The 24,177-nt window shown below is 39.6% G+C and overlaps 1 protein-coding gene across 2 annotated transcripts in view; it reads left to right on the plus strand.

Moving 5' to 3' along the window:
- The window catches only part of dpy19l3 (dpy-19 like C-mannosyltransferase 3), a 67,749-nt gene that overhangs the window by 37,789 nt on the left and 5,783 nt on the right, over positions 1 to 24,177 (plus strand). For both annotated transcript variants that reach the window (XM_015030047.1, XM_015030046.1), the window contains 3 exons: positions 1,922 to 2,004; positions 16,276 to 16,408; positions 23,555 to 23,713. In XM_015030047.1, coding sequence (XP_014885533.1) covers positions 1,922 to 2,004; positions 16,276 to 16,408; positions 23,555 to 23,713 — 375 coding nt within the window. The remainder of the gene's footprint in view (positions 1 to 1,921; positions 2,005 to 16,275; positions 16,409 to 23,554; positions 23,714 to 24,177) is intronic.

A 24,177-nucleotide genomic window follows, 5' to 3' on the forward strand; every position in this document is an offset into this window, starting at 1 on the left:
CTCTTTCTGAAACTCCAATTTCAGGAAGTCATCACAACATGGCTCCTCTATTGACGCTTTAACAACATTTTTACCAGCGTTGTTCTGAGAAGTAACTCATACATTGAACTCCACAGCTGCAAACATCTGGTGCAGTCCCACCAGATGTTTGCTAATTGCTCCCGGCTAGTCTGAAGGAGCTGGGTGGTGGAGTCGTAGGGTGGAAGCTTGGAAACTACCTCTTCGAGGAGGGGCTCTTGAAGGGAATCCAACCAGGCATTTTGCACAGCTAAATGGTTGCCATGAAGATTAAAGGATTTCTCAACCACGCATGAAAAAATTAAGGCAACACTTCAAGTATGTTTTTGGTGAGGGAGTAACATTATAACATGCTGTACAGTTCAAAAAAGTTAATTTTACATAATGCTGCCCCTTTAACCTATGTTCAGTCCTGTCAGCTAACTTCAGCCTGGCTTGTCCTGCTCTCCTTCAAAGAGCCAGGACCAGCTCAGTGTAACTTATTGGGGAATGACCCAGGCAGGCCGACGGCCTTGGAGTCTACGGTCAGTGAGTAATTTTCCAGAATGGACAGATTACAAGTCCGTAATGTGTGAAGGAGAGCTGAACCTCCGGATTAGGCCACAAAACAGGCTGAGAGACAGCAGCAGAGAAGTCATGCACTCTTTAGTTGTCCTTTCACTGTGGATGTTGTTAGGGTACACCTATGCAACACCTCCATCTTCAGAGATTTGGTTTATGATGTTCACAAATAACCAAATTCTATGATATTCTATGTTTTTATGCTAAATTCTGTGATTCAGAGATCATGTAAATGATCCCTCTATGAAGGCTGTCTTTTCACAGGATACTGTACCAACGTTGGCGTTGAGAGCGCTTTGAGACTGACGTGAGAGCATATTTCTGTGAACAAAGATAAATGTAGATCTGTGTGTGTTTACATCTCACATACTCTCGTTACACTTGGCTGAGTGTCTGGGCTGTAACTTGATAAAATGAATGTAATGGACCACATAATCACAGACAGGTCTTTTTCAGCCAGTCAAAGTAACAACCAATCACAACCAGCAAATCAAAATCCCACATCAAGCTGCAGACATTATTGAACAAAATGGTGAATTTAAGAAAACGTAATACTATACAAACTTAGATTTAGTACCTTAACAATATTATTAAAGCATACAAATAGTCATTGTTATCCATTTAGATAATATTCCTTTTTATTTATTTTGCTTTTAAGTGTAACCAGCATTATGTAGCTTGTTTTAAGATCCACAGGCTGATTACTTAATTAGGATTTAATCAAAGTGTAAAAAATAATATTTTTTATTTTCTTTGTAATTTTTGGTGTTTGCCTTTTTTACAACTCTATAGTTGGTGTTCAAGTATTTTCAATAATGTTATCCGGTTACACATAGTTACCTGTCATATTTTCGAATTTCCTGTCAACTTTTAACCATTTTTTATGCAAAGACCTGGGGAGGTGCTGGTGGGCTGCCCAAACACCCCGACCACCAGGCTTAGCTAGTTTTCTGGTTGAAACCCTGACAGTTTCTTTACTGTCCAGTAGGCCCACATTTCTCTATTGGAAAGGCATTTTATCGGATTTAGAAATAATCAACATTTCAAAAAAATTTGATTTTAATTATGTGTAAGTGATAATCACCAAATTAGCAGATATAAAAACATATAAAATGCGTAATGAGTTGATATAACATTTGTACTTTAAAGGTTTACTGTTTGGAATTAAATTGCTGGTGTCAGTAACTTTTTGAGGATGTTCTAATCTGTTGAGATGCACCTCTTTCAATCAGTGCAGTTTTAAGTGTGAATAGGTTTGTTGTACTTTGTGTCTTAATGAAGGTAAACCCATGGCTTTCTATCTCTCCTCCTTCTTCCTCCTCCTCTTCTTCTCCCTCTGTAGTTCTGGCCTAAGCTGATGGAGGAGCTATCAGAGCTGAGGGAGTTCTATGATCCAGACACAGTGGAGCTGATGACCTGGATTAGGTACTTACACACATGCTCACACATGCACCCAAATTTACAGATCTGGAGCACCCATTATATTGATGCAAATTTGATTAGCTTGTTTCGCTAGATCAAGCTTCGCTTCGCCTGATGTCCTTGATTAGTGTGTGTGTGTGTGTGTGTGTGTGTGTGTGTGTGTGTGTGTGTGTGTGTGTGTGTGTGAGAGAGAGAGTGTGTGACGCCGGTTTGTGGGGGAGGCTGGCTGATGAGTGATGAGAGACGATGGGTCGCCATGAATAAGACATAGGAGTGCTGGAAGGAACCCAGCTGCTGGAGAAGCTCTAACCCACCTCGGGGTCTCTGGGGCTGGGCTTGAAGATCAGCCTGATGGGAGCAGAAGCAGCGCTCTGATTTGGAGTGGCCCCATGCTGTTGCTCTGTATTTTGGAGCTCTAACACATACATTGTATTGCAGAAATATTCATTGTTCTTAAACTTTTCCAACTTATATCATTTTATTACAAGATTCTGTAGGCTTTGCAAAGTAGTGAAGAGTTGTGTACCGGAAGAAATTTTGCTCATTTGTGGCCTGAAAATAGAGCTGCAAATCTTTAAAGGTGACTTTCAACTGTGGGCATTTTCTTTCTCCAGAATTGAGCCCTTGTGGTTGTATAGCCTGTTTGTTATGTGTGTTTAAAATGGCTCCTGAAACCCATGATGTTTATGTAGACTGAATCCCTTGACGCTGAGCAGTTTCTTCTCCAACAGGAGTGCCGCTGCAGCCTGGAGACAGTGGTCTCTGTCCACGACAAGAGTAGAGTCCAGAAAGCTATTAAAAACTGTGGATTGAGACTCGTAAAGCTCTACGCCTGGTTTACACAGCAAGCTTTTAAAATTGTTGACTGATTTTCAAAGCCCGGGAGACCCCAGACATATCAGATGTCAGACAGGAAATCTCTCAAAACCTCTCGAGATCAATCGTGAGTTAAGAGTAACCAAATATGACCGACTGAGAAGCAGCAATGGCGATAGTTTGTGGGGGTGAAAGTGTTTCCATCACCTCGCTTTTTGATTGGCTACATGTCACATTCAACAGGCTGTGTGCTCCTTTGTCCTCTGGAAACACCACACACACAATATCTGGAAAGCTTCATAGTGTAGCTTCTGTATTGATTGAGCTGTCTCATTACATAAATCATAAAATCAGATCCAATCATTACAACTTCAACAGAGTCCATGCATCAAGGAAACAGTTGTTTCTCAATAGCCAAGGATCTGGACCCTCTGTACAAAGCCAAGCCTAGAACCAAAACTTCTTCTTTTACCAAACTACTTCTGTTGTAGTGCTAAAAACTGTGGATATTAATGCATTTTGGTTTATAAGTTGTGGAGTTAAAATAGACAGTTGTTAGTGTTTTTATTGGGGGTCTCAGATAGTTAGGTCTCTAACTATGTGGGGTCCACTGTAAAGACTTTGCTAAGGCGCTCACAGTTGGATTTTTTAGCACCCATTGAGTGTTGGGTTGATTAAAATCACAATTTTAATGGACACCTTTATTGCTTACTGTTCTGCTAGATGAAGGGATGAGGATTCAGGTTGAATTGGTGCTGGGGTGAGTAGTAGGAAGTACTTATTGGGTATGGATTATCCCCAGGTCAGAAACCTGTCAGTGCTGCAAAAACATGAACTGAGAACAAAAACAAACTGATTTATTCACAGCTTGACTTATGGAAGGTGTAGGACAAGATGAAACATGTGAACTTAAAATTGGTTTCCTTACTAGAATCTTAGTGAATGTCTATTGACGATTTTAGATGATGTATCAAAATCTTCTGAGCTTGAAAAAATAAGTTTTTCTACTGTTTCATGAAGACATTACTGAACTGAGAAAAATATTTTTAGCAGATGTCTGTCTATGAAACCTCTTTTTTTCAGTCAATTTCATTTGGGTCATATTGTTGGAGATGGCGGCAGGGTAGGGCCCTGAATTATTAAGCTGCTCCTAATCATATACCTCCCCAGTGTGCATGTTATTTAAAAGAAACCACACGCTCCTTCAGTTCTCAGGTTTTTCTAAGCAGGACATAATAAAGATAAAATAAAACATCTGGTCCATGTAAGACTTGAAATGGGTTGAAATATGGACTCGGATGAACAACTATTCTGTACATGACACTTTTAATTATTCATTTAACAAAAACCAGGCCAAAATGCAAATCCATGTCTCAAATTCCCTGGTCGCTTTCATAAGAATATAGTCCACCGGACCGTCGGTGCTCCTCCAGACCCATGTCACGTACGTTTGGCCATCTGTACCACACCATTGAGGGTCCGTACGGTCCCCTCGGTCACCCAGAGGCAGGCCACTTTTCTGAGTCTACACAAACTTTTCTTGACTGTAAATGTGTGATGATTAGCTCCTAACCAAGAGGTGGCGCCAAGGGAACAATGGGCAAAGAAGAGAATTAGTAACACCAAACCCGGGAAAAGAAATTGGGCAAGAGAATGTGTCAGAAAAATGTTGATAGCTTTATTTGGTCCGTTTTTTCTCTTGGGAAGTCTACAATATAAAACTGGGTTGAAGTTCAAGTAAGTAAGAAGTCTTTCAAAGGGGCAGCATTACGTATTTTCCATGCAAATAGTGCCATTTTGTAGCACAATCAAGTAACTATTAAATGGTTTTTGTGCCTTCCTGCCCTCTTTTTTTCACTGTTATTCTCAATTAGGGATGCAGCTAACAATTATTTTAGCACTAGATTATTCTGACAATTAATTAATAAATCGGATAGAAAAACTGGCATGTTCTACAGTATTTTCATTTAAGCACTTCAGCCTTTCTGAATGTAATATTGGAAATGAATTCCAACGTGCAAATAAACAAATAATTCAATTATTTTTAAATAAAATATTTTCTTTTGCCTAAAATACAAGATTGAAGCTTTCTATTAGTGAAATTGAACCGGGTGAAGGTAAAACTGTGTTACTTGAGGTGTTTTGGATGAAACATATTTTAATAAATTAAGTTCAAAATGTATACATATTTTATATAGTTTTGGCTTAATTACTGTTCTATGCTGTTTTTCAGTAAATTATCATTTGTTGAGTCTGTATATGACTAACAATTAATCAGTTACTAATTTAGTTGATAATTACTTCAATTATTGATTCATCGTGATTAATCGTTTCAGCTGTACTCTTAATAATCCTTCCATCTTGCTCTCAAGCTTGTGGCGTCCTCTTCATCACGCAGCAGTCCAGCCTTTCGAAACACTTTGGTAAAAGCCGTATGTTAGCCACATCGCTGTTTTCAAGCCATGTGAATGAAATAGTGGCTGTAGAAATGACGGTGGCACAGGAGGTGGAGGTGTCAGATTTTATAGAATCCCTTGAATTGTACAGAAATTTCCTCGTGAACTGGGAGGTTTTTTTTTCATTAGCCCAGGGTAACACTCTCCTGTTGAACAGAACCCATCAAACTGGACCAGGTTAAGGTGTTTCTAATAGATTATCACTTGCTTTCTCCAGGACTCCTGAGTTATTGATGTGTATTATGTCCACCCAGGCAGTGGGCTAAAAGAAAAAAAAATCGTTTTGATCTAATCCAATTAGACAAATAGTGGAATGGCACAGCGACTGAAGGACACGGATATTAAGGCAGCAGAAGAAGAGGTCTGCACTGCGAATGTAAGTGTGCGTGTGACATGGGTTCCCTTCCCTCTCAGATAATCCTGTCAGGCTGTGGGGATTTGAGGCTGCCTCACGGTTACCTTGGCGGGGGCTGAGAGCAGGGGGCAGCGCTAAGCTTCTTGCTGCTGCGCTAATTACATTCCAGATGAGAGCGTTAGGATGGGGGGGGGAGTGAAAAGGGGCTCAAGTTAAACTGTGTTCTCCTAGTGAACTGAGGCAGTTTAGTTTTACACGGAAGGTTCATAATGACGAGCGAAAACAAGGACACACTCGTGCAAACAGCAGCTAGCATGGTTTATGACCAGATGGTGTGTTTATGGAAAGCTGTTAGGAACTCATTGCTGTAATTATAGCTGCAGGGGGTGTAATGTAGCTGTATATGAAATGAGGAGAGCAATATAGGTTCCTGCAGTTCAACCAGACTGAAAAACGGGGTTATACATTAAACGGCAGTAATGGTTGGGCAGTAGAATAAGCAGCTGGAAGGAATGATCCGATTCAGATGTACCGTATTTAGATCTACATGCAGACCACCAATGAGGATTTAATTGAGTTAATCTGCAAAATGCTGATGTCTAAAACGGACATCAGGGCAGAAGTAGTGATGGTGTTACAGGCAGTTCCTGGAGTCTCTGACAGTTGATGAATTGTTGTCATCCAAACTATCATTTTGTGTTTGTACTTTTGAAAATTTGCAAGAAATCTTTCTATATTCTTTCATCATTAAACCCCTTCCAGAGTCTACAAATAGAAGAAAAAGGATGAGAAATATATAGCAAACACAACGGCGCGTACATGAGAATGACTGACACTGTTAGACCCTTCCCGTAGCTCTGATTGATTGCTTTGTATCAGCGGCAGTGTATTTCTGCAAATGGCAGTAGGACCACAGGGAGGAGGAACAGGAGCTCAATTATCTGTCTCATACTGTACTGTCAGCAGGACATGGTGAGAGTTTTAGAAAATATATATATATATATATATATATATATATATATATATATAATATTTTTTTTTCTTTTTTTTTTTAATTACCTTCTGCAGATTTAATTGTGGCCCACTGAATACTTTCTTTTTTTTTATTTTTAAAACTGGTAAATCCTAGTAGATCAGCAGTTTGTGAAGACCTCAGACTGACCTGAGACTGACTGACCCTCTGGTTCTAACAAACACAACATGTTTAAAGTCACTCAAACCCCATTTGTTCCCATTCATACGGTTTAGTTGAACTTACACTGGTTGTCTGTGCCCAAATGCATTGCTGCAATGCGATTGGTTGATTCACTTTTTGTGAGTGATCAGGTGTACCTAATAAAGTGGATACAGAGTGTATAATGGAGCTTTTAGGCCAAAGAACATTTCTAAACAGATTTTAATCAGTTTGTGCAATCTTGCCAACTTGTCTCAAGTACAATTGACATTTAATAAATACTGAAGACTTGAAGTACCCTCAGACTCAGGCTGTTTTCCCCAACTCAAAAAATGATTTTCAATTAATCAGTAAATAAGAACACTCAGGTAAAGTGCACTCTTGTTATATAAAATCCAGTTTATGAAAGAAGAAAAAAGAGAAAATAAAGCTGCATCTGCTCAAGAGCAATGAGCAAAATCTGCCCTATAAAACGCATCTCTTCATGCCTTTGCTTAGTATTATTGTAAAAGGGTTCACCCCATTGAATTTTGTCACATTTTATAATGGAAAAGTCACAAATTTCTTCGTATTTTAATAGAATTCAATGTCATAGACAAACAAGCACGGCATAAATGTAGAGAAGGGAAAGAATACAGCAATATAACATTCAGTGCGAAAATGTAGACTTCACTCAATTAGTAAATAGTGAAACATGGTGGCAGCAGCATCATGCTGTGGGGATTCTGTTCCTTCACCAGGGACAGCGAAGGCTGAACACAGGATAATCCTTGGAGGAAAACCTGTTAGAGGCTGCAGTAGCTGCAGACCTGGGCTCAGGTTCACCTTCCAGCAGGACAGCGACCCTGAACACACCTCCAAAGCTCAAATAATGGGTTGAGATGACAGTCAAAGTCCAGACATGAATCTGGTTGAGGATCAGTGGTGACTTCTGGGTACGGCGTCAGTTGGGGAGGACACGTGACGGAGTTCTTTCAGTTCGGTCTTGGATTTTCTCAAAGTCAAGTTTATGTAAAAGCAAAGCAAAAATCTCTAAGACCATAATTAAAAAAGAAGAACGATGACTTTGACTTGACCTTGACTCAGGCAGTGGTGTAACCAGAAAACTTTCATAGTGGTGGCCTACAACTGATTGGATCCAGAGCCACTTCAGAGCACAACATCTGTATTTTCAAAATGATTCACTAAAGACAGGAAATATTTTTCTGAAAAGCCTATCTAGATTGATAAATATTCCTGTTTTGGTGAAGAACTAACTGCCTGTTCCAAAGGGGTTTTGTGTTCTGCTGGTAAGTTACCTCTCCATGGGAACAACCAGTCACTGGGTGGATCTAGCCCCGCCTTTTCCTCACAGCTCCTCCTTGGAGCTGCAGTTTCCAAGCTTTCGAGCTTCCGCCACACAGAACCTCCCTCTCTGGCGCCTCCCCCACTCAGCTCCTTCAGACTAGCCAGCAGCAATTAGCAAACACCTGGTGCAACTGCATGTCTGCTGAGCTCATTCTACATGCAACTTCTTGGTGCAATGCTGGTAAAAACGCTGTTGAAGAGTTAATAGAGGAGCCGTGTGATAATTTTCTGAAGGCAGAGCTTCAGAAAGACCAGGAGTTCTTAAAGAGACAGAGGCCCAATTTCAACGTGTTAAATTGCAAGGTCAATTTTTTTTAAGTCATATTTGATATTTACATATTTTTTTTTTATTAACAGAAGGTAACAAAGTTACTTGATTGTGATTTAAAATTGCACTATTTGCACAGAAAACCCATAACACTGGCCTTTTAAGTCACAATTAGGATTAGGTGTTGGATCAGGATAAAGTCATTAGACAGGAGATAAAACTGCCTTCATTGAATCTAATGACTCATGCCCTGTGCTCTCATTTGCATGGCAAAGCAGGTTGACATGAGGGATTATTAACACTCCTGTGAGAGTAAGTGCAATCTTTACAAATGTTTAAATCTGACTCATGGGCGTCTCTTGTTATTTTAGCAACAGCATAAATCAGTTTTCCTCTTAATAATGTGCCATGATTTCCCGGCCCAGCTGCAGACTGACACTAAGCTCCCAATAAACAGTCACAGAAAACGAAAAGCTGTTCTCTGCCCAGCTCCCTGGCCGCTACTGGGCACAGAGGAGTCAAGGCAGTGGGTTTGTTAACAGGTGCAGCGCAGAGAGAAGCAGCCCAAGCTGAGGCGCGTGTTTCCCACAAACGGCTGATTGCAGGACTCCCAGGGCTCTGGGCTGTCGCCGCCCTGCAGGTTCCTGCATGCTGCTGCCAGCAACAACCAGAAAGCTCCCGGCACACCTCACTGTGTGCACAACACAATCAGATTGATGTTACAGTATGAAAGTCACAATTTAACTTTGGTTTTGGCAAATTTCACAAGTCCAAAAATCAGACAATATACATAAAACTCAGCCATATGAACTAAATTTAATTCTAAAAGATTCTTTTGCTAGTTTTTTTTTCTGCACTCGCCCCTCCTCAACACTCTGAGCTGAGATATATACATTGGAGAATTATGAAGTCAGTGGAAATTATTAATGAGAGCTTTGACAGCAGTTTTGCTGCAGATTCAGGAGGCTCATCTGGCTACTCAGCATGGAGAGCCATTCAGAGGAGGAACGGGCTCCTGTGGACCAGTCAGCAAATTTCACTGTAACACTTAGTTGTTTATACAGCAAGTGCTTTAAAAAAAGTCCAAGTAGTTGTGAAAACTACAGTGCCACAGGACCAGTGGTGATGTTTCAGTAACAACCACTCATAGAAGATTTTTTTTTACAAATAAAAAAAAAATTAACATTATAAGGCATTATATGCCTTAACTGAAAGTTAAGGCATATAATGCCTTGTAAAAGTGTTAATATTACTATTATTATTATTATTATTATTATTATTATTATTATTATTTACATTTTGTCTAGATTCTATTATTTACTTCAGCTTTGACCTCTTAGACAACCCTGATGCAAGCAGTGTGCCAACTGTAACTGAGTGGAAGCAGAGACTAAAGAAGGTGTGTGTGATGGAAAAAAAAATAACTGAATCTTCTCAAATGAAAATAGATTTTTTTTCACCCAGAGCATGGTTAAAGTATACCTGTGTCTTTAAAGTACACAGGTTATAGAAAGGCTTTTTTTTTTATTGCTTGTTTATTTAATCGCCTGTCTCTCATAATTTTCTATTTTGAATTGTGTAAACCTAAACGTATTTACATAAAAAGTCTAGTTGTGAATGTATTTAAAAAGTCTGTCGCCATAATCAAACTGAGCAGCTTTGTTGAACCTCAGAGACTCTGAGGTTCAACTTGGCGCAGATCACCTGCCACTCAAACTGGATGATTTGGAAGGTGTTCTTGCAGAGCAGGTTCATCTGTATCGCCTTTGTGAGGACCTCATTTTTCTCTGGCGAATACTTCAGCAAGTGTAAAAGCCACTGTGCTTGCTTTGCTTGCCCAAGCTCAATGCAAACCACAAATATAACCTATAGTCGTGTTGTTAGAGGGACGCGTTGAGCGTGGAAGGCAGTGAGAATGATTTATCTGTGTGAACAAAGGATTATGTTCAGTGTGTGTGTTTACATCTCACACACGCTGCCCATCTGTGTCTTTGCTGCAGCTTGATAAAGTTAGTATGTGTTCCTTGGTGCGTTAATGTGCTGGTGGTTTAGCCCATGGAGGAGCTGTTGCGCTCACTCTGTTGTCGCGCGGCAATACATCAAACTGTGTCATATCGAATGCCCCCTCTGCTCCGCTCCTGTCAGGCACTTCTGAGCGCGTGGCCGCGGAGTCAACCTGGAACATGTGAACGAGCTCTACAGTGCCAACCGGCTGACAAGAGAGGAGATCAGAAAAAACCTGTCACAATGAGCCCAGACAAACAAAACAAACAGCCTCAGTGGAGCTTATTAAAAACCCAACAGTCACTAAAAGGTAACGCTTGCTCCCTACTGGTATATATATCTTTATGGCGCTGCTGCCTAGTAGTGCCACATATATTATGTCTTCCTGTTGGTCTCTAGATGTGCAGTGTAGCGACTCTAGCTCATCATGCAGAGCTGGCCGAAGGTTGCATGAGGCCTTGAGCAGAAGATGATTTAAGGGCCCCTCTTCCTTCAGCATCACTAACAGAATTTCAATACAGATTTATTGGAATCTGGGAGAGGGGCATACGTTTAATTGGCAGAGCTGAAAAGTACCGTATTTTTTGGACTATTAGCCGCTACTTTTTTTCCCACGCTTGGAACCATGCAGCTTATAGTCCAGTGTGGCTTTTCTATGGATTTTTCTTCGACTGCCGCAGCAAGAAGTGAATCATTGAAAGTCAAAATTAGAAATCAAAGAAGAAAGTGCAAACTTTCATTAGAACAAGCACATGCTAGCAGCAGGCAGGACGGAGAAATGTTTTCAAACTCATTCCCCCTCATCATGGAAACAACATGAAGAAGTTCATATGATGCAGCTTTTAAGTTGAGGGCTATCGATGTGGTAGTACATGACGGAAATAGAGCCGCTGCACGTAAGCTCGGCATGGACAAATTCATGGTTGGGAGTTGGACGGAGGGCTGCATCCTTAATAAATCCAGCAGATTGCGTCCTTGTGATAAACCGACAGCGGCAGAGATACCAGCGGTTTATAGCCCGGTGCAGCATATATGTACGTTTCCAGTTGTTGTTTTTTTAAACTTTGGAGGTGCGGCTTCTAGAGAGGTGCGCTTTATAATCTGGAAAGTACGGTAATCACTGATAATTGTAATTTCCTGAGATGTGCTTGTGAACAGACCGAGTTCAAGCACAAAGATTAAACCTATAACATCAGATTGTTGCTATGGTAATAAAACTAAATAAAACTATGAAGATTTTTCTTTGTCTTTTTACAAAGTAAACTTGCCAGCTCCTTTAAATCTTAAATTTAATTGTTAAACAATTTAAAACCTTTGAATTGTTCTATTCTCAAATTTAACAGTAATTTCATTCTCGATAAACAATTGTGAAAATATAAAATTTATGGTAGACCTGTGTTAAAATGTTGGAATTTATGGGCCCCCTGAAGGTCTGAGGGGTGGGGGCTTAAGCAGCTGCTTAGTTCACTTATACCTTGGGTCAGCTATAAATGTGACCAGCATTACATTGTACAAACTCTCTGGCTTAAACTGTTAATTGGGATTTAACAGAAGTGCAGAAAATGCGTATTATTTATTTCAATTGTATTTTTTGTTGTTTTTAAGACAATTGTTGTGTATAAGTATGTTCAACAATCTGTTCCAGTAACATAATTACCCACTGATACATTAACAGTTCTTGTCAACTTACCATTTTTTAATACAAAAACACTGTGGGCTGACTACCGGGCTCAGCAAGTTTTCTGTGGGAAACCCTGCGTAGTGTAGCAGTGATTCCTATTGATGCATTTTCAACACATACCATTAACTGTATTGAAAGCACTGCCATCTAGTGGACAGACTGCCAGTAATTTAAAAAAATAGGAGCAAAAGTAGGCTTCTTCCTGACACTCGCAAAAAGTGAGTTCTGTTTTGATGCATTTATAAGGAAAATGTTGTTTGCTTGTTTGATTGCCAGTCACTGGCTGACTGATGAGTTCATCCATAATACTGATGTTGACATACCAATAATATATTTGGCAACATCAAAACAACCCTTACTGCCCATCATGGGCGAGCATGATTAGATGGTAGGATCTGAGAAGCTTGAGCACGCATTCAGTAAATGAAGAGGTGTAGTTACACTGGAATACTCTCATCTAAACCGGCTGCTACTTTGTGTTCTCACAAAACATGCAGTATCACTGACTTTTAGTCGTTAGTTGTACCTCCCTTGTTTTAAAAACCCAGTAAAGCATAAAGGACGTTCAGATAGTTGCTACGTTTTGTAAAAGACGAAAATCCAGTTGCGGGAGAGAAGATTTTCAGTTAAGAGATAATAATTCTGGCTTTTAAAACTTTAAACAGTTTTCCTGTCATATAAATCAGGAATGGCGTATAGAACTACCTTATAATTTACACAGATTTACATATGCTAATGGGGATAGTTTAAGAGGAACGCTTGCAACAATTTGTTGCCACCAGCTGATTGATGGGAACCGTGGCCCCGTCAACAGAGCTGTCAGCGGAAACAATGGGAAAAACAAAATCCTTGAAGACTGTCATTCAGGATGGAGCGCGGGAGAAAATGTTGGTTGTTTATATTTGACTGTGTTTAACCCTTGTAAGCTGTTTGGGTCTGTAGGGAGCATTTTCTTGTTATTATTGCAAAATGTATACAAGTAATTCTTTTTTCAAATTCTAAATCATTGGCTTTGGGTGATTTTCTGTATAGAACATAATTCAAAAATAGAAAAACAGAAGACTTACATTCCCCAAGGTCCCCCCAAACAGTGTTATCTGGATTGTTAGTTCTTTATGTGACTGGTGTTCTAAAGAAGTGTGTTACGAACATGATCTTTTTTTAAAGTATTATTTGTGTTTGTTTGCCTTGCAGTCCACAAGCAACACAAGAAACAATAAATATTTCTTACCACACAAATTATCATGATAAAACTTTAAGTCCATATCACTAACTCATAGTTCAAAGGTCACTCAAGAAACCATTATATTTTTACACATTCATGCAATGCTGATGGAAGAGTGAGTCATCATCGTTTTACTTTATTTGATAGTCATAAACCACAAAATTCATCTGAAGGGAAACCCAGTAATAATAAACAGGGCCAATTTAAATCATGCTCTTTATAACTGACCAGCAACCAGATTTGATCTCCTTCCACCGTTATTCAGAGAGGGAAGATTATTAAAAAGTCATAAAGGCAACTTATTTTAAGTGCTAGCCCATTTAACCGAAGCTGACATTTTTATGGCAGGAGCAGTCTCACTTTTTCACCCTGTCGAAGAAAAAGGTTAGTCTAGTAACTCACGCTGTTCCTCCTGGTAATTCAGGCCCAGTCTCAGTAGCTTCAGTCTTCCAGCTTCTTCTGTTTGCTGGGTCTGTGTTCATCTGTCGGTGTAATTAAGACAAATTAGTCAATCGCTTCTATCCAGGAAACATGCGCCACTACTCATTTGTCTGTCAACCGTTCAATGGAAATCGATTTTTTTTTTTTGCAACTTCTGCTTCTCTTTTGTCTGACTCGCTCCTCTGCTTCCTTCGTTCTGCTCCTTGTCATGTTTTTAAATGGTCTAAATAAGCAACATTTGGCCCCTTTTTGTCCTTCGAGGAAAGGGCTCAATCTGCGCTCTGTTCTGTGGTGTTTGTGTCTCAACTCGTCCTGAGGTGTCTCAGAGAGAATCTGAGTGGTTTCCTTCATTGAACTACTGTACTCACTTTTCAAGTGGGACTTCAGTAATCTAGTCCTGCATATGAGTCCAATAAGATCACCCCTTTAATCACTCTGAATCTCACCATCAGTCATCGTCCTGATTAGCACTCAGGAGCTCTTACCTTGCAGGAGCCGTTGAGCTGGAATTAGAGTTCTTCATAGATGGAATAAAACATTGCTAATGCTCTTCTCTGTCTTATGGACGGTTCACAAGTCTTACTTAAAGTCAATCACTAAGTCAAGATGCCCCAATCACTGTTTCGTGACCAGTTTCCAATCACTCTGGAATTCTTAGAAGTCTTTGACCAGACAACATTGATTTTAGCCGGGTTTGCCGCATTCTGTTGGTCAAAGTTTCCTTTCACAACAGAGCTTGTTAGACGAAGAAGACCTTTTGAAACTGAACTGAAAATCCCAAGAAAGACATTCAGTTCTTCATACTAAGGAAACTTGTTCTTTGGATCTCCTGAACTGTTTACCCACAATTCCCTGCACTAAAATCTACTTCCTGGATTTGGTTCTCTTGAAGTAGAACAAGACGTAATGTATGTTTTTCAGCAGACCACTCACACCTCCCAAAACAAACCAGACTTCCATAGCGACCTGCAGCTGGGGCCACCAGGTCTGGTGTAAATGCACCCTGAGGGCTATGATGTATGAAGATATAAAAAATAGCATTTGAGATGCTTTTTTTTCTATGGAGTATTATTGCATTCTGTGTCAGAGTTTGTTGCTTCCTCTTTTGGTTCAGACCTTTGTGTTGGTGTGAATATGCTCAAACAAAACCAAACAATTGAACAGAGACCCACTTTTTGACTGGTGTGTCTTTACTTCTGGTGTGAATACAGACTGGCCTTGATCCGAACCAACAGTATATCTACATCTTTTTTGACTTCACGAGACACTGTTGCTGGGCATCATGGTAAAAACGATCCTGTCAGTATCGCTGACTACGCTGCTACTACTACACGAACTGAAATCGTAACCAATCCGCTGTTTTCTGCTTAGTGATGCTGCTGCCACCATGTTCTGGGTCTCATTCAGCTTGCAACAGCATTTCCTGACACCGTTCAAAAATGAGAGATTTCACATCACCAAACCAGCGCAGAATGAGCTCCTCTTCACATTCAAACATTGTTTTCTTTTCCAGCTCTTTGCTCTCTCTCCCCCCTCATATCTGTCCAATGGGAGCAATGATAGTCACTGGTGTGGCTATGTTTACAAATTATAATCTGTTTGAAAAAAGCGCAAACAGCACCAAATGGCAAAAAAAAAAAAAAGTTGTCTTTCGTCTGGACCAAAGCATTTTCCTGGAGTGAATTCACCATTAGCCTTTCTTTACTGATTTATGATGTTAGGAGCAAACGAGTCACATGGCAACATCTGCATGTGAGAGAGCAGTTGCTGTAAATACAGGGTTTCTTTTTTTTGTATTAACATTTAAAACAAAGACTAATTTATTGTTTAGAGTGGCTTGCATGACTAAAACTGCATTTTCTCCGAGTATTCTCTACTTTCATACTGACTGATCACCACTCACACTGATCCCACTGCTAATCCACCCAACACCTGGCAGAAGATCATTTTGCCTGCAGCTATATGCATAAATTTTTTAGACCAGCTGCTGTCTATATGTGGACCTTGTAGAGCTTACAGGAAGTAATCATTTTATAATCAGACATGCTATGAAACTGACTTATTAACACCTCCCTGTGTTTGTCCTTGGTATTTGTTCCTCTTGTTGAATTGCTTAATTTGTCTGAACAAAGAACACTTTTATATTCGCTCTTCATGTAGATAGCTGCTGTCTTCAAAGTCACTTCTCTGAATGAAAAAAATAACCTCTTAGTGTGTTTAGATTATAGCTGCAGATCAGAGAGCAGCTGTGGGCTGAATACCAAAGCTGGAAAACAAAGTGAAATTCAATTCAACTTTTTTTTACTGGCTAAATTCATCTGTGAATAACCTTCAGACTGTTTCATCTCCTCCTTTCCTCCATGTATTATTTTTTTGTACTTTTTTATCATTTCATTCCTCCCGTTTTCCTCTCTTCCTTTAGCTGGGTAAAAGCCCAATCTTGGATTGCATGATAGATCATATTTTTCGACATGAGTGCTGAGTCGTCCTCCTCTGTTTGTCCACAGCACGAAGACCCCAAAGCAGGCCGTGTTTGCTGGAAGCATGCAGCTCCTGGCCGGCATCAAGCTGTGCACAGGCAGAGTTCTCACCAACCACCCACATTATGAAGATAAAGACCTGCGGGAGCGGACCAGACAGGTACGGCCGCCTGCCTGCCTGCCTGCAGGCTTTATGTTACACAGCAACTGTGAAACTTAACTAAAGCAATCAGATCAGAAAACTCCAGGGGGACAGTGAGTTCAGTTATGGGAAATTTACCTCAGAGTGTCAAGGTAAAAGCCTTTTGCTTTCTTTTTGAAGGTTTCAGACAGAATAGGGCATGTAATGTTGTTTTAGTCTTGATAAAATTATACAGTGCCTAGCATAAATACTCATGCTTATGATCAGTTTTATTTTTTTCATGTTTGTCAATCTACAAAATGAAATCTTTGCAGAGTCAGAATCATTTCAGTCAGATTAGGCAGAGAGCCACCATGAACATCGATTTTATATTTTTAATCAGATTTAGGTCTGTGCTTTGATTAGGCCATTAAATGTGTTTTGATCTAAACCATTGCATTGCAGCTCTGGTTGTATGTCTGTGGTTGTTCTGCTTGGAGGTGAACTTTAACCCCAGTCTCAGGTCTTCTTTAGCCTTTAAAAGTTTTTCTTCTTACACTAGCAATCATTTTAGTTATTGATTAATCTATTGATGATTCTGGCTATTAATCGGATAAAGATTTTTCATTTAAGTCCTTTTTATACAATATTAGAAATACATTAAAAGATGCAAATAACCACATAATTCAGTCCCTTATTTTAAATAGGAAAGTAAACATTTTATTGCTTAAAATGCAATAACAGCACGCATTTAGTGAGCGCTTGATCATTTGTAGTAAAGGTTTCATCTCCAGCTGAAAATCCTTCTGATATCAACATGTGAAGAGCTCAGGCCTCTCTGTTGGACTCAACATCAATAAGTGAGCAAAAGTTTCCTCCCTGCACAACTCACATTAAAATTCATCTTGTGCTGACTCTTCATGATTGTACATTAGAGGCATTCATTTTAAAATGAACTATAAAATCCTGCTGCAGGTCCCATGATGACATTTTAAGAACTTTTCTTTAGCATTTTAGCATCTCAGCATCTTGCGGTTGTCTCTTGGGGTGAACTGCATACTAGTTGCTAGAATGTCATCCACTTATAGATTATTTATTAGAAAAACAAACAAAATTCCATAAAGTTCCTTTGTTTTAGTTTTTTTCATATGCCAGTATTTAAGCAGTAAACTCTCAGAAATGTTACTTTTCCATATTTTAAAGCTGCACTAGGTAATTTATAAAAATATATTTTTAATATATTTGCTAAAAATGTCAGTGTCCTCACAGTAGAACACGAGACAGATAATCTATGAAAGAAATCAAGTTCCTCTGCCTCCCTGTGGTCCTACTGCCATCTGCAGAACAACCAATGAGGATGAGGAGGAGGGTCTTAATGCTGTCAATCATAATCATGTGCGCCCTGATTATCTGTTTCATATTCTACTGTCAGGAGATGGTGACAGTTTTAACAAATATGTAAAAAACATATTTTTATATGTTACCTACTGCAGCTTTAAGGTTTTTTTTTTTTCTTTAGAAGAATCTGTCCATGCAGTAGCATCCAGTTCCTCTTTGGCCTGTCAGAGATCAACCTGCAGATGTAAAGGGCTTCAATGAACATGTGAAGCAGGCATGGATCTGTAGATGCACAGAGTACAATGTATTTCCATTAAATCAATACAGGGCAGGACAATGCAGTCTGAAAGGGCTGCGTTCCAGTAAAGTGGGAGTTATCTGTGTGTTGATCAGAAATGCTATCAGGGTTTCCCTACAAGCTGCTGACAGTTTAACACCTTAAAAAAAAAACAAATTATTCATATATGTTTTATTTTCTGACTGAAGGCTTTTCCTGTCATTTCACTGTTTAGTATCTTGTCTTTGACCTCTGTGCCATAACGTCCAGATGTCATGATTATATAACAGAACTGATCAGTGTTCATTAGTCTGGCTGCTCCTTCATTCAGCGTGCGCCTTCCTCTCAGTGAGCAGGAAGTGATGTGTAGGTCATCTCCTGGCCAGCTGAGCCTGTGTTCTGCATCCCAGCAGGAAGCGAGCTATGCTGCGGCGCTGGCGAGGCCGGGAACCCGCATGGGGCCTCACTAATGACCCACGACACTGCTGTAGACTCAGCCTGCAAAGTGTGTGAATGTGTGTGTTTAAAAAAATAGGTGTAATTTAATGATTTACTTGATTCTTTTCTTTTTTTTTTCATTGGATTTGAAGTGAATCTCAGTTTCTGTTTAAGTGGAAATAATGTGATGTTTCTCCGTTATAAATAAAGAGGCATGTGTTGTGAATCTGGTTAGTGGATTTAAGATTCTGAGCCAAAGTGCTTCCCTCCTCACAGATTCCTTCACCACTCTAGGTGACAATGACTTATTTAACTCTTTACAGTCCTTGTCATTGTGGTTTTGTTTTATGGCAACATAATATGTGATGTTATTCACAGACATTTTGCATGATTTGCTACAAACCTTGACTCTTAATCCATAGAGATCATTAAAGTGTAACTTACCCCCCCGCCCCCCGTGAAAGCTAAAGCCCGCCCCGGCAAATTCTGAAAAAGTCCAGAAAAGTGGGTGGAGCCAAGAAACAGCTGAGTGTGAGGATGAGTGGAGGGGATGAGCGCGGCTGGACGAAAGAAGTGACGTTGTCAAATTAGCCACTTTGTCACTATGTTTATTGACTTTTCAGACCCTTCTAGCGTATTTTTCTTAAAGGAAACAACAAATCTGTCAACATTTTTGTGTTTTGTTGGAGACTGTGTGTTTGAGAGAGACGGTTTTATACCCGAACGCGTGGCTGTGACGAGGGTGTAGCAAGCTGTACTGCTGCAGCCAGTCGGAAATTTCAACTGCTTAGGCTGCATTCGACTGAAGGAGGCCAACACTAAGACAGTTTTAGGTCTCATTCACACGAAAATGTCAAAATTTGCACAAAAATATAAGAGTAGAACCATAAATAACCTATTTAGACAGTTAATCAGCAAAAAAAAAAAAAGTTGATTTGGAGTTTAGCTAGCCTTTAAGGCCTTGTATAAAAATGTGGTACATGTATAAAAATGTATACATGTACCACATCATTTGAAAAAATAATATTGTACACACTGGGTCAATTTCGGAAAAACTTTTATCCACATGAATCCGCCCAAATCCCCCACAGAGTGTTGTTTTAAACATGCCAAACCTACAGGGGGCAGTGTTTTGCAAAGCTAAAACCTGCCAGCCAATCAAAATCCTTCAAAATTAGCATGGCTTCCTGTTAAGAATTAAACATGGCGGCAGGAGGTCCATTTGTGTGGACGGATATAAAGGTTAAACTGAGTTTTTGTGTGGACGGAAGGCCAAAATGGATCAAAATGTATTTGTTTCCCCACGTATCCGCTTACATGTGAACATCACCTGCAGCTTGTAATGAAATGTTTTTGTTGCTTGAGGGTTTAGAATTCAACAGACTCTGGACACAGTGTGTCTTTGTTGATGGTTAGAAATGTGTTGATGCTGAGTTCTTCTGTATTTGAATAGAGATGTTAGCAGGAGCGTGTCAAAGGTAACACACCACATAAAGTCTAAATACTTTGATCCATGGCCATTTGACACAACTCCATCAAGCATAAGACCAACTGACATCAAGAAACTTTCAGGATACTTTATGCGTTTCCAGCCCACAACGTGTTTGTTAGGAGCTCTTACATTTAAATCTCCTTTCTGCAAGTAAAACCTGCTGGTTCTGCAGGTGACCTGGTGACTGATGAAAGCGGAGCGTGTACGGCCAGTGGGTTCAGGGTCACCGTCATGTCACATCGACGGTTTTATCAGTGTGACATGGGAAATGGAGTCATACACAGCCACACAAATAAAAACAACTTTGTGCACAAAGTTGTTTTTCCACCAGTTAACGTTAACTGGTGGACTCACACCACAGCTGCTCAAGCAGCTTGAATAATCTCAGTTTTGGACCTTAAAAAGTCTGAATTATACCCAGATTTTCTGTACCGGTTTTAAAATTACTTGTGTGTCTTTAATATATACATTTCCACTTTCTTTCCTTCTTCCATCAACTCTTTCTTCCTTTTTTTCTTTCTTTTCTTGTTTCCTTCTTTCAACCTTTTTTTCTTTATTTCTTTTTATTCCTTCCTGTTTTTCTTTTTTATTCCTTTGTTTCTATAATTATTGCCACTACTTAGGGATCTTTGGGAATCAGTTGGAGAAAATTTTTACAGAACTGTCTTTTATTTTTGGTTTTTCATATGACAAAAGAATGAAAGGGTGGTGGGTGGGGGAACAGCTGTTGAATTTTTGTCTTGGTCCAGCAAAGGGCAATTTATTTTAGATAAAAATATAAAATTGATAATGAACACAAAACTGATTTTTGAAGAGTATGGGTACAGCAGGAGTGATCAGAATATCTGGGATTATGAAGGTGTTCTGTTTGCTATGTTTATATGGATCACTACTGCGTGAATAAATGAGTTTTCCAAAGTAAAAAAATAATTTCTTTCTTTCATCTCTTTTTCTGTCTTTTTTCTTTTTCTATCTTTGCTTCTTCTTTATGTTTGTCCAAAAAGAAATGTCCTAATGCCATTTATTCATTCCACAGTTTGTAGTTCTCACATATGTTTAACCATCTCCTGTCCAGCAGTACAGATGTCTGGAATTTGAATTAGATGTTCTTGTTGCCTTGAAGCCGGCGACTCCAAGCAGGGAGTATCCAGTCAGACAAAATTTAAAGCTGAACATTTTATGTGTCATGCAAATCCTCAAAAAGATGTTCCTCCCAGAATTGCTTATTTTAATTCCTTTAGGGAATATTTAATCACATTCAAGATCCCAAGTCATAAAACAAGGACGTCTTGATGATTTTTGGCTTGAAAACAAGGATTTGAGTTGCTGGCTAAAACCTACTGAGGATTTCAGCCAGTAGATTTGGTAGTGTTGAAGTCAGTAAACTCAGAGGGTTAAAGGACAGGAGTGAAGAAAGGTTTATTTAACCTGTTTAGTTTAGTTTATTTAAGGATCCTCATTAATCTCTACCATGATGGAGACTACTCTTCCTAAGATCCACACCACAAACATCACAATAAAATCATGCTGTTACACAAACATTACACAAAAAGACATCACAAAAAACACTAAAACAAAATCAAAAACACAGAAATGCAAATTAGCAGACTTAACCATTTCAAAGAAATTGGTTTAGTAATTTAACTCAAGTTATTTTTTGTTTTTCATCTAAGTTTAAAATCTAAATCATAATGGTCTTAAATAGGTCTGGGATTAAACTGACCAACTCTTGCAGAAACTCTGCTTTCTCCCTTTTAATGCAGCCCTCGGCATTTCTTTGACACAGTGTAAAACTTCACTTATGCTCTATTGTTATTTTGCCTCAGAGCCTCTCTGGGTTGAATGTGTGAAAGCCATTGGTTGACTTCCTCAGGTTCTCAAGATATTTACACAAAAAATATCAAATAAAAATGCATAACAATTTCTTTCACTTAGGAAAGAACAGTATCAGTTGGCTTTTAAAACAGTCTAATAATGTTAATCTTGCACACTAAAACACCCACTAAATGTTGTTGTAAATATAGATCTGTGTTTGCTGTTTTGCTCTTTGCAGCTTGTAGCTGGGATAGTTGTTCTGGTAGCTAGCCAGTTGTTCTGGTAGCTAGCCAGTTGTTCTGGTAGCTAGCCAGCTGTTCTGGTAGCTAGCCAGTTGTTCTGGTAGCTAGCCAGCTTATTCTGGTAGCTTGTCAGTTGTTCTGGTAGCTAGGTACCTAGCTAGTTGTTCTGGTAATTAGCTAGCTGTTCTGGTAGCTAGCCAGAATGTTCTGGTAGCTAGCCAGAATGTTCTGGTAGCTAGCCAGCTGCCTGTAGCTTCCAAGAGGTAAATAGTATATATAGTAGATATTTACTTAGATTTATTTAGATAATTGTAGATATTATTGACAGTTTTCTGTCAATATGTTCTAAACTAACTGTACTGTTATTTTTTGTAGTTACCGGATTTCTAGTGAAATTGTCAGTTTTAAATCCTCTACATGAAATATGTTTTTCTCAATTACTCAGCAACCTGAGGTCTGCATAAATATCAAATATCCTCCAAACTCAGTAACTAGTTGAGCCTCTTAGCAACAACTGATATCAAGAGTCTGTTCTCATACCTGGCAATGAGCAAGAAATATTTAAATTCTGCCACACTGAAGAGAATGATCAGCATGTTAGCCTCATTTTACAGTTACTGAATTGGAAGTGCGGACTTTGTCTATGGCACTCCAAAATATATATATTTTCATACTGTGCTGTGGATGATTGTCCTGGTGGAGAATCAAAGTGTTATTGGGCTTATGGTCTGGTTCTGATGACTGGACATTCCCGCTGCAGGATGTTCTGGTAAAGAGCAGAATTTATGATTCCATCAATTAAACCAAGCCCAAACCATGACACTACCACCACTATGTTTGACTGTCAGTCTTGTTCTGAAATACTTTTTAGTTGTAAATCAGATATAACCCCACCTACACCATCCTAGAGATCCAAAGACATTTTTCCAAAGCGTCTTGAGGATTATTTTGATGTTTTTGGGAAATGTGAGATGTGCCCTTTTTGTTTTGTTTTGTCTGCAGTGGTTTTGGTTTAGAACTCTCTAACAGATGCCCATTCTGTTGTTAAATATTGAAATCGGACCTTAGCTGAGGAAAGTGAGATCTACTGTCCTTTAGCTGTTGTTCCTGTTTCTTTTATGACCCCCTGGGTGAATTGTTGATTTGTAGTAATTTTGGTTGATCGACCTTGGCTTCTGCCGGGAGGATTCATCACTGCCATCTTCCATAATCCGCCATCTTTGTGTGAACTTAGGGCCTTAGGACACTTTTTAAATATTCCTACTGACATTTTCTGTTTTTTGCAGAATATTGTGTGGATCTACTTTACCATCTATAACAGACAAATTATGACTGTGATTTGTTGCAATACTTATATTATTCACATACCTGCTGTTTTTCACTTTTAATTTTTTTTCATTTGCTTTTGTAAAGGACTCGTAATTGAAGCTGAACCAACGGTAGTTAAAAGTTAAATGTGCCTGTTAATTCAGTTCCAGGAGAGAGGTTCCTCCCTCCAGCAATATTGCTGAGAATTAACGATCCATAGAAACCTGAATAAAATCCACTGTTTACTATGTATGTGTGTGTGCGTGCGTGATCAGGTGTATCAGGTGTACGCTCGGCGGTCCCCAGAGGAAGTGTATGACATCCTGAAGGCGGTGGGGGCCGACTACGTGGTTCTGGAGAACAGCATCTGCTACGAGCGGAGGCACCGGAGAGGCTGCAGACTGCGGGACCTGCTGGACCTGGCCAACGGACATGTGGGTGGCATTTATTCTACGTGACTCATGTTGACTCGTGTATGTGTGTGTGCGTGCGTGTGTGTTTGTGTGTGTGTGTGTGTTGTTGGGTGTGCCTTCTTGGTCGACGTTTATTGCTCGGTGGAATCTCTCAGCCTCCGCAGAGAGATCAATAGTCTCACTTCTTATCAGCGCTGCGCTGCTTCTCACTTTCTTGCCGTTGCTCTTTCCTCTCTCATCACACACACACACACACACACACAACACACACTTTTCCCTTTTCACTCTTGCTGGATGTGGCTTGCTTGGCTCTCTGGATTACCAGAGGCGAGTCAAGCCTCAGTCTGGCCCAGTGTGCTGTAAGACACTTAAAACGCAGCAGTTCGGAGTCGGTGTGTGTGTTTGTGCCGCTGTAAATGTCACGCAGCATACACAATACCTGATATGTAGACAGCTTTATTGAAGTGATGCTGTGAGGATGTGTC

Source organism: Poecilia latipinna, unplaced genomic scaffold (genome assembly GCF_001443285.1).
Source record: "Poecilia latipinna isolate Pla-1442-1.1 unplaced genomic scaffold, P_latipinna-1.0 Scaffold170, whole genome shotgun sequence".
Lineage (NCBI taxonomy): Eukaryota > Metazoa > Chordata > Actinopteri > Cyprinodontiformes > Poeciliidae > Poecilia > Poecilia latipinna.